The sequence below is a fragment of the Cotesia glomerata genome, unplaced genomic scaffold (genome assembly GCF_020080835.1).
Source record: "Cotesia glomerata isolate CgM1 unplaced genomic scaffold, MPM_Cglom_v2.3 scaffold_90, whole genome shotgun sequence".
Classification (NCBI taxonomy): Eukaryota; Metazoa; Arthropoda; class Insecta; order Hymenoptera; family Braconidae; genus Cotesia; species Cotesia glomerata.
The window spans coordinates 14,130-25,000 of NW_025404567.1; the positions used below are offsets into that span (position 1 = coordinate 14,130).

At 40.1% G+C, this 10,871-nt stretch overlaps 1 protein-coding gene across 1 annotated transcript; it reads left to right on the top strand.

Moving 5' to 3' along the window:
- The first annotated feature begins 410 nt into the window (after positions 1-410).
- Positions 411-839, top strand: LOC123274907. The gene has a single exon (XM_044742702.1). The coding sequence runs from the start codon at positions 411-413 to the stop codon at positions 837-839; it is 429 nt and encodes a 142-aa protein (XP_044598637.1).
- The last annotated feature ends 10,032 nt before the right edge of the window (positions 840-10,871 follow it).

Genomic DNA, 10,871 nt, shown 5'->3' on the forward strand with positions numbered 1-10,871 from the left:
TTTTCTATATACTTCCATCGAGTACCCCCTACCCCAGGAGCGGTCGGAGGCCGAGATGGACACTTGAAAATTTTCAGATGGACCGAGTGACCCCTAAGCTTCGTATCGCATAATTGTAACTTCACCTCGTTTTATGTACATAGTGTATTAGCAATTAAATATATTTAAATAAAAATTATAGTTGTATATCTTCGTTTACTTCACTAAATAACTCAACGCCCTTACATCGCAAAGTGGTGACCCCTAGTTTTGAATAATAATTCGCGTTTTAAATTTCAATTTAAATCAGATTTATATCGCGTAATTTTTCTTTTCTTCTGGTGATTTGTGCGTATTGCAAATCAAGTGAGTAGTTTGTGCGCGTGTGATTAATCTTCTTTAAATTTGTAGTCAATAGTTTGAAAATTAAAATGGTTAACGGTGAGGAATTAAATGGAGGCAATGCGGTGACGGTAGTGGCTTCACAACGATTTCCCGAGTTCGTTGCGGCAGATCCCGAGATGTGGTTCGCGATGGTCGAATCTCAATTTTTAAGAAACCGCATCATCGATAAGCAGCAGCAGTACCTGCAAGTATTATCATCAATACCTTCGCGGTACGTGACCGAAGTGCGGGACATCATTATGAAACCGCTTTCTGCTGCCCTGTACGACGAGCTGAAAGAGCAGCTTATCAAAAGGTTGAGCATCAGTCAAGAGGAGAAGACCCGCAAGCTGCTTGATGGACAGAAAATGGGCGACGAGAAACCGTCTCAATATCTTCGCCGATTGCAAGCGCAAGCTGGATCATCATTTCCTGACAGTCTTCTCAAGACACTGTGGCTACGGGGGTTACCGTAAAAGTATCAAACGGCGATGGCCACCCAGCAGGAAAAGGGCGTCACAGCAATGGCAGAGGTCGCCGACATTATTCATGGATTGCTGCCCTCGCGCCCGTCAATCTCAGAAGTGGCGGTGACGCAGGATACACAACTTGCCCTAGCGATGCAACAACTGCGCCTAGAGATAGCGGAGATCAAGAACCATCTAGGCAGCATGAACTCCCGTGGAAAGGAAGCAGAATTTTATAGGCGCGGCAGATCCCAGACACCCCATCGAGGTTAGAATTCTCAAGAGAGACCCCGCTCTTGGTCACGTCAACAGGGCCCACGCCCTCCAGGTATATGCTGGTATCATTGGATATTTGCCGACAAAGCAGATCATTGTACTTCCCCGTGTAATTGAACGCCGGGAAACGACCAGGGCGGTGGTTAATGGCGGCCGACGACACGCCCAATAACCCACAGCCGTCTATTTGTCCGGGACCGTGAATCAGGTATGCGTTCCCTGATCGACACTGGAGCGGACTTGTGTGTGATTCCGCGCAAAATTTACTGCGGACCGTGTAAGAAAGCAACATACGAACTTTCTGCGGCTAACGGAACACCGATTTATATATATGGTGTTGTGACGTTTACACTAAATCTTGGGCTAAGGCGAGAGTTCACATGGAGGTTCTTTGTCACAGATGTTTCCAAGCCTATCATCGGCGAAGACCTCCTGTCGCATGATGGACTGCTGGTTGATCTCAAGAACGGCAGGCTAATAGATACAACCACGAAAATTGGTCTTGTTGGTGAGATAATTCAGTGCGAGGACCCGGGCATCAGGGTTATCTCAGGCTCTTCCGAATACCATAAACTCCTGGAGGAATTTCCATCGATAATGCGACCATGTGGTGCTCCAGGAGAAGTGAAGTATCAGACTCAACACCACATCATAACGACACCAGGAATACCAGTGGCACTGAAGCCAAGGCGATTGGCTCCCGACAATCTGTTGGCAGCGAAGAAGGAGTTCGAAGCCATGATGCGCCTAGGACTTGCACGACCGTCAAAGAGTCCCTGGGCTGCACCTCTACACATGGTCCCTGAGAAGGATGACGAGTGGCGTCCATGCGGAGACTACAGAGGCCTCAACAACCGGACCAGACCGGACAAATATGCTGTGCGACACATCCACGACCTCTCATATTTGCTCCACGGTAAGAAAATATTTTCCCGAATTGATTTGGTTCGCGCTTTTAATCAGATTCCAGTAGCTCCGGAGGACATTCAAAAGACAGCCATTACGACGCCGTTCGGCTTATTTGAGTTTCCATCTATGACATTTGGACTCCGAAACGCAGCCCAAACGTTCCAGCGCTTCATGGACGAGGTACTTCGTGGTTTGGACTTTTGTTACGCCTACATTGATGACATCCTTATCGCCTTATCGTCACCGGAAGAGCACATGAAACATCTCAGAACACTCTGCGAGAGGTTGGAGAGTTATGGTGTGGTGATCAATCCCAACAAGTGTATCTTCGGCGTGTCGAATTCCTCGGGTACATGGTTTCCAGAGAGGGCACACGTCCATTGCCCGAAAAAGTGGAAACTATTCGCTCGTTCCCTCAACCAACGACAGGTAAACAACTTCGTCAGTTTTTGGGTATGTTGAACTTCTACCGTAGGTTCATACCCAAAGCTGCAGACATCCAGGCACCGCTGAACGAGCTACTTCGAGGAGACATTAAAGGCCGTGCACCAGTCAAGTGGACCCCTGCAGCAGTCGCCGCATTCGAGATATGCAAGGAAAGCTTGGCGCAAGCCACACTGTTGGTTCACCCGAAGTCAGAAGCTCTACTAGCCATTTTCACGGATGCCTCTGATGTAGGCGTCGGAGCAGTTCTACAACAATGGGTTGATGAGTCATGGCAGCCGCTTAATTTCTTTTCAAAGAAACTCAGCCCTGCAGAGCAGAAGTACAGCGCGTATGACAGAGAGCTGCTGGCAATATACTTAGCAGTGAAGCATTTCCGACATATGGTCGGAGCATGTGAGTTTTCTATTTATACTGATCATAAACCTCTAACCTTTGCTTTTAAGTTAAGATCAGCGCAGTGTTCACCACGTCAACAACGTCACTTGGACTTCGTTGGCCAGTTTTCTACGGACATCCGTCATGTGTCAGGCCAAGAGAACGTCGTTGCTGATGCACTATCACGCATTGAGGAATTGGAGTCTACAATCGACTACGAGGCGTTAGCAAAATCTCAAAAGACAGATCAGGAGCTTTTGGACCTGCAACACCAATCCTCAGTGCTCCAGCTAAAGCTAGTCCCAATTCCAGGATCAGGCATCATGGTTATGTGTGATGTTTCGACTGCGGTACCCCGCCCGTTCATCACTGAACCATTCAGACAAGCAGCATTCAACTCCGTTCACCAGCTGTCGCATCCTGGAGCTAACGCAACATGCAAACTTGCAGCACAGCGGTATATCTGGCCATCTATGAGGGCAGATTGTAGGAGATGGGCTATATGTTGTCTCGAGTGTCAGCGATCCAAGGTCACTTGCCACGTCTCAGCTCCAGTTGGGTCGTTTGCCCCTCCATCGTCCAGGTTTGAACATGTCCATTTAGATTTAATCATTATGCCGCATTGCGATGGCAATCGGTATTGCTTAACTATGATAGACATGTTATGCCCACGGGCGTTTTTTGAGCGGTAGCGTAAACGGTGGAGGTTTGGACTAACAGTTTAAAGAATACGCAACGGAGGTTTTAATTCCGTTGTTTTAATTATTTTTGTGGGACGTTTTTGAAGTACGAATTTACCACGCCTTCGTTTGAGACTGTACACGGATTTTAATTAGGAGTAGATGTACTTACTACTTGCTGGATTATTTCTTAGGATCGGATCCGTGATTCCGGGGCTGATCGTAGTGCCTTTTCCTTGATTGGACCCTCTGTTGGTATTTGCAGCAAATGGATGTGGATGGATTTGGGCTGCTTATTCTAAGGGCTTCTTATTTTTATGAAATGAATTTATTTAAAACAGATTTCACTTCTTTTTAAGATTTATTTTAATTAACACCAAAACTTTTACACTTTCACAAATTTTATTTAATCGAAATTATTATAATGAATTTTATTTGAATTTGAGCTAACGTCCTCCAGTCCCCCGTAGGGTAAAGTGCGCAAATTTAGCTTTAAAAGATCTTAAGTTACTTATTGACCGAACTCTCGCCTAAGTGCAGGGCAAATTAGAACTTTGAGAATCCGGTTCTCTAGGTTTTCTTATTGGTCAAAATCTCGCCTAAGTGCAGGGCAAATAAAGTCTTCCATCTGCGCGGGTGATTTAAATTAAGAAAAAAAAAATTGAAGTGGACATAACATTCCCCCGGAAAAGCGAGAGGCTAGTATAGTCTTTCGGTTTTCCTATGGCCACCGTCCCTATAAACGAAAGCTACTTACAGATTTTTTTTTTTGTTTAACTTAATATATCTTAATATAATAAAAAGAGTAACAGGAGGAGTCATCTGGCGTCAATATTTAAATTTAAATTTATATTTTATCTCGTGTAGTATTGTATGCTGACGGATTGTTAATCGTCTTCGCCTCTTGATTTCGGTAAGACGTGTTGAGTATCACTATTGTCTCAGCGGTGATCGAGCTAGCATTGCATTTAAGAGTTTTGTTAAAGAGAGAAAAGAAGAAGGAATGTACACCGTTGAAAAAGATTCCGAAAACTACGGTACTTGGTATTAAATTAGCCCTTGCCATTTATGGAGAGAAGGTTAGCGAAATTTGTAATATAACAGGTATATTTCAATCGTTTCATCTCTTGCCAAGAGATTAATTTATCTGTTATTCTTTTTAGGCGTATCAGATGATATCGGGTGGCTGGCAATGGAGATTAAATGGCAGATCATTCTGCTTCTGTATTATATAAATAAGTGAACACATATATAAATATTAGGAAAAATTTTCCTACTCTCTTCTTCTTTTTATTTTATTTTAAATAAAAAAAGGAAAAATTTGGTTTAAAATTTTTTTTTTTTTTTTAATGCTTATTCATTCTCTTCTATACCATAGTAATTCAGGTAGTTGTAACGGTAGTATAAGTAGTAAATAGAAATAGGATAAGTAACAGCTTTAGGTGGAGAAGAGAAAAAAAAATTTTTTTTTTGGAGAAAAAAAAAGGAAGAGAAAGGGAAAAAAAATTTTATAAATAAATAATTAATTAGAACTTAGACAATAAGGTGAAAGAGAAAAAAAGAAAAAAAGTAAAAGCTTATTTTAAAGAAAAAAAAGAAAATTTTATAAGAGTTTATATAGCACGATCAATGGGTATGTGTGAGTACGTGTGCAGCGGCTCTATTATAATTGCCATTAGATGACTCTCCCTGTCTCTTAATTACTTATATTTATTTTTATTGAATATTAGACGATTGAAATAATCGTTTTGAAGTAAAATTTTTATGATTTCTTAATTTTTGAAAAATTTATATGAGTGACGTTAGCTTGTTGTATCTTTTTTTTTTGTTATTATTTATAGTTAATATAAAAAAATTTGTTTAAGATATAGAGATTAAGTATAATGATTCATAATACACGGTTGTACGACATATAATAAGATAATATAATAATGAGATAATGTGTAATATGGAAGTATAGTGATAGTAAAATGAAAAAGAAAAATTTATGTTAAATTTATATTAATCATATATAATGGAAAGGAAAAAAAAATTTCATCAAGGTTTTGCGCTGTTTCCACTCGTCCCCCCAAGGCCGAGGATAATTTTATCTTCGGTCTTGTTAGTCTGGGAGCGGCAAAAAAAATTTTTATTTGTTTTTTTTTTTTTTTTTTTTTTCAGGATTAAGGTGAATCTACTGATTTTTCGTTATACTATCTACTATATGTGAACTGGATTAAAGTGGTTATATAACTGTTGGCTCGTTTTTGGCAAAAAATTTTTATTTAAGATTTTTTTTTTTTTTTTTTGGAAAAGAGGAAAAATTTTATTTTATTTTTTTTTTTTTTTTTTTTGTTAATTTTCCGCAAAGGAGCCATCGGTTTATATAGAAATTTATGGATGATCTTAACTTTTATGATAGTTGAAACGAAATTGATTTTCTAGAATGGTGATTTGTAGTCTTTTAATCGGAATGTTTTTGACTTTTTTGGGGTTTCGACGATTTTTGGAGGATTTTTGGTAGTTGTATGTTCGGTGGTAGAGCATCCTTCATCGTTGTTATTGGGTTTTTCTGAGGTCGATTCGCTTTCTTCTGGTGGAGTTGACTTCTTTTCTTCGATTGTTCCTAATTGGATTACGACTGCTTTTTCATCTCTTTTATTACGATTGTTGTACTGGCGACGTCTGGATAAAAATCGGTTGATAGTTTTCTGTGTAGCTATCCCTCCTATTATAAGTGATATTATTCCAATTGCTGATACTGACCCAATAGTTATTTTTCGGTTGGATTCTTCTTTTTGGTAGTCCAGGGCTATTAGTGACATTTTTTCTTCGTTTTCTTCAAGCCCTTGACCCCAAGGTTAAAATTCGTCGATTATCTTGGCTGGGTTCTGAATTTCTGTGAATGAGTTCATAGCTGCGTTGTTAATTTTTAAGCTCGAGTTTAATGTTTCTAGTGATAGGTTAAAACTCGGAGTGATGAGGTTTATTTTTGTCGATTCTCTCGCCATTCCTCGGATTATAAATCCGTTGCAGCTTACTTGGCATCCTTGTTGAACGTGTAACAACCCGTTTCCGTTGATTACGTTTCTTTCTGTTGTTTGTTTTGGACATATCCATTGGATATTTTCTTCTTTACACGTTGAGTACGCCCATGAGTTTTTCTCATTCATTTTTATCCAAGTCAGTTTACATTTTTCGATTATTCTTATGTTCCATTCTCTTAAGATTTCGGTGTGCGGGTCCATTAACAATTTCATTTCACAATCTATTTCACTTTTCACCTCGGTTGTCTTAGATGGGACGTCAGGCGGGCATGCCATGTCTGGTCCTATCGGCTTGCAGTTGTTTATGTAGTCCTGTCCAGCGAAGTAATATTCGTTAAACGACGGTTCTGACACGAGGTATTTTGATGTTGGTTGGATTGTTAATGTCGATATTTTATCTCCGATTTTTTCAGGCTTTGGGAGTGATTTAAGCTCGTATGCTAGCCATGGTGTTTGATCGAAGAGTGGTATTGTTATAATTATTAGGAAATATCCGTTTGTTTTTCCTGTTTCGATCGTAGATACTTTTGCAAGTGTGTTGATATCCATATGATCCAGTGGTTGAGGTGGGTTAAGCGTCGGATGTTTTTTCATCATGTCAGCAGTGGCTTGGTGTAATTGTTTGGCTGACACGGTTAAACAAGTAAGTTTGCCCCATTTTGCGTCTTTAATTGCTTCTTCAGCGTTGTTGAGAGTTCTTAGGTGATTTGTCATCAAGTGAATGTGTTCGTCTCCTGCCATCGAGAATAGTTGGCTTTTTTCGATATCGGATAATTGTTTATTTACTGATTGTTGCAGATATGTTGAAGTTCGGACTAGGTCCCTGATTCTTTCTGTTAAGTTGGTTTCATGTTTCAAGATTTCGTTTATTTCGCTTTTGATGATGTGAGTGTTGTTTTGAGATAGGTGTACTAGTTCTCTGTTATCTTGATATAATTTGTCTATTTCTTTCGTGATATGTTCTTTATCACTATAATCCATGGTTCCAAATAGTTTTCGTGCGATTGTTCCTACGAAGCCAAACCATGGAGCTCGTCTTTTGCGGTTGGTCTTGTCAATTTTTCCAAGTTGTGGATCTTCAAGATGTTGTCTCAATCGATGTTTTGCTTGTTCGATTTCGGCTTGTATTTCTTGATGACTATTAATTCTCAGGTATGACGAGCAGATGGAAGGCTTTAATTTTGCTGCGCATATTCCATAAGCTTCCCATATACTTTGATTGGAGTGTGGATACAGATTTACTAGTTTCTCGATGTTGATGGAGGTGATTATTTGCCATTCTTCTCGTATCAGATGTATTTTCTTAAACGGATCGTACAGTAGGCCTGGATTTGTTTCCATTGGTTTTATTTGGACTTCTTCTGAACCCTTGGCCCGGTCTACTAATCCCAGGAAGATGAGTAATACGATGTTCATGTTGGATTGATTTTTTTTGTTATATATCTGAAACAAACAACTTGGGTTTCTTTTTAGTCAAATTTTTCGCGGCTGGCTGGTTTAGCCTTGTTCGGGTGAAGTAATTTTCGTTTCCCATTTTCTTTTTCGATAATTAGATTTCCCATTTCGTTTATTTCAGTTATTCTGTACGGCCCGGTATAATAAAGGTCTAATTTATCTTTTCTCGGTTCCTTCAGTGTGTACACGAGATCTCCTACGTTAAATTTTGTGGGATGAATATGTTTGTCGAATCGTACTTTTGATTCGTGTTTTGCTTTAGTTAAATTTTCTGCGGATATTCTTTGAATTTCGGATATTCGGCTAATTAAATCTGCTAAATAATCATTGTATTATTCTATTTTACTGAAATCTGGGAATTAGGTTGAGCTACGAGCTTTCCTTCCGTACAAAATTTCATAAGGTGTAAATTTTGTGGCTGTATGAACGGTTGTATTATAATTCAGCATGGCCATCGAGATATACCGATCCCAGTTGTTAAATTTATCTACATAGGCCCGGAGGTAATCGACTAAGGGCTGATGGGATCTCTCTAAGTATCCGTTCGATTGAGGGTAATAAGATGAAGTTGTTATTCTTTGAATTTTTAATGCTCTAGCGAGTTGTTGTATTAGTTTACTGGTAAATGAGGTGCCATTGTCTGATAGAATTACGCGGAGGTATCCGTAAAGAGCGATATAGTGATTTAATAAAGCATCTGCAACGGTGACTGCTCTGATATCGAGGAGAGGAACTGCTGCGGCTGCTTTAGAAAAATTATCTTGTATGGTTAAGATACGTAAGTTTCCGTCAGGGGTCATGGGCAGGGGTCCTACTGTGTCTATGCTAATTTTTTCGAAAGGTTCAAAGGGTGTATCTGTAATAGACATCGGCTGTTTTGTTTTTATTCGCGTGAGTTTATTTTTCTGGCATATTTCGCAGGCTCGGGTGTAGTTATAAATGGTATCTTACATTCCTGGCCAGTAGTATCTCTCGCGAATACGCCAATATGTTTTTACTACTCCTTTATGCCCACCTATTAAGCTATTATGATTTTCTTCGATTATTTTGTTTCTAAGGGATTCTTCCGGTACTTCAACATTGCCTTCGCATAACGTTATCGTTATTGGACAGTCTCCTAATTCCTGTAATAAATATGCTTGGATGTCTAGATCGGCAAATTCGTCCCCCTGTTTCACACAGCGAAGCGAATGAATATCATGTTTGTGTACTGATTGGCGAAGGTTTCTCAATCCTTCGATTAAGTCGATTGGATCTATTTTTTCAAAATGTTTTGTTTTGATGAATACCGTAAAAATTTTGCAACGACCTAACTTGGTGACGAATACATCTCCTTTTGAAGGTTTCGATGCATGGAGGTCATCGGCATTTATAAATTTTAAGTCACGGAGTAATTTTGCTACGGGTTTTATTATCTCACAATCGGCTGCTAGGAAGTGTACTAAGTGGTCTCGCGCGTAAGTGAGCCCATCACGGCAAATAGAAAATTTTATTTTGATTTCGGACCTTTTTGGCGGTATACTTTCGTCTGAACTCGAGGGTGAAGATATTCTTGGTCGATGGCGCCTTTCAGCAAAAATATCTTCAGCCTCTTCGAAAGTTGGAGGGTCATAGGCGACAAAGGGTGGTCTAAATCGGTGGTTCCCTACGTCATCCCTCACTGTTTTATTCCCACTTGTAGTTGTTTCGCGTCTATTTTTATCGGAATCGCTAGATTTTTCTGAGCTGGATTTTACTGAATTACTGCGTGATTGAATAATTTTATTATTAGTCTGTGAATTATTTTTTTCCGATTCTGTTTCGTTAGGTGTGTTATTGGGGTTGGCCGATTCGGTTTCGGCCCTTTCGTTTATGGCTTCACCGTTTTCATCTACGATTTGCCCAGTAGCATGGTCATAATGGATTCCCATGGCCGCTAATTCATCGGGAATAAGGACTCTTCCGAAGATTGGAGTTCGGGGTTCCGGACCGTCTCCTAAATATCCGATGAACCGAGATCGATTTACGTTCTGAGGGGTTAAATTATTTTTGTTTCTTTTATCTATGTCGTCGACCGGAGTCGAAGGTTTTAAGATGATGGGAGGCTCTGTTTCGCTGTGATCTTCGATTCCTTCGATTTCTTCTGGACTGATATTGCTGCTTGATCCTTCTTCGAACTGGTCACTGTTATCTCTCAGAAATTCGTCGACGTTAATTTCGGGTATTATATCATCATTTAACGAGTCTTCTTCATTTCGCCAGAGAGTTGGGTGTTTGTTTAAGGACTTACGAATTGTTCTTGCGGTTTCCGAGTTCGTTCGTTTTATTTCGGCATACTCTTGGGGAGTGTAATTAGATATTGCTTCTTCTCTGCGGATTCTTTCTAGTGCTCTCTCTGTGTAGACATTTTCCGTTGGAGGTTGTCTTTTGAGAAGTTCGTCAAACATTTTTATTAGTTCCTGGGTTTTTCGCCGTTGTTTTTGTGGAACGATCTTATTGCTGTTCTTTTCGGCTTCTTCTTCCTTCTTTGCTTCGTCGTCCCCCTCTTGGCCTATATCTGGTGTTTGGTTACTCGTACTTGGTCCTGGAAGGAAAACTTCGTCGTCCCCCTCCTCTTCATTTCTTGTTTTTTTGAGACTTCGGATCTTCTGAAGTTAGGTCGAAATCGCTGGTCTCGTGATAATTCACCTTTGGTGGGACTCGCGTTTTTCCCATTTCTCTTTTTCTAAGTCGAGAGGCAATTGTCTCTCTTACTTCAGGAGCGCTGTTGACTCGTGGTCGATTTTTAGATTCGATAGGGCGACCGGGGCGTTTGACCGATTGGATCGCCTCTTCGTCCGAGAGATCTTTATTTAATCTTTTTGGTTTCGTCAATGCAGAGATTGGTAATGCTA

Excerpts from the sequence above, each read along its gene's own strand:
- LOC123274907 (XM_044742702.1), top strand. The coding sequence starts at position 411 with ATGGTTAACGGTGAGGAATTAAATGGAGGCAATGCGGTGACGGTAGTG.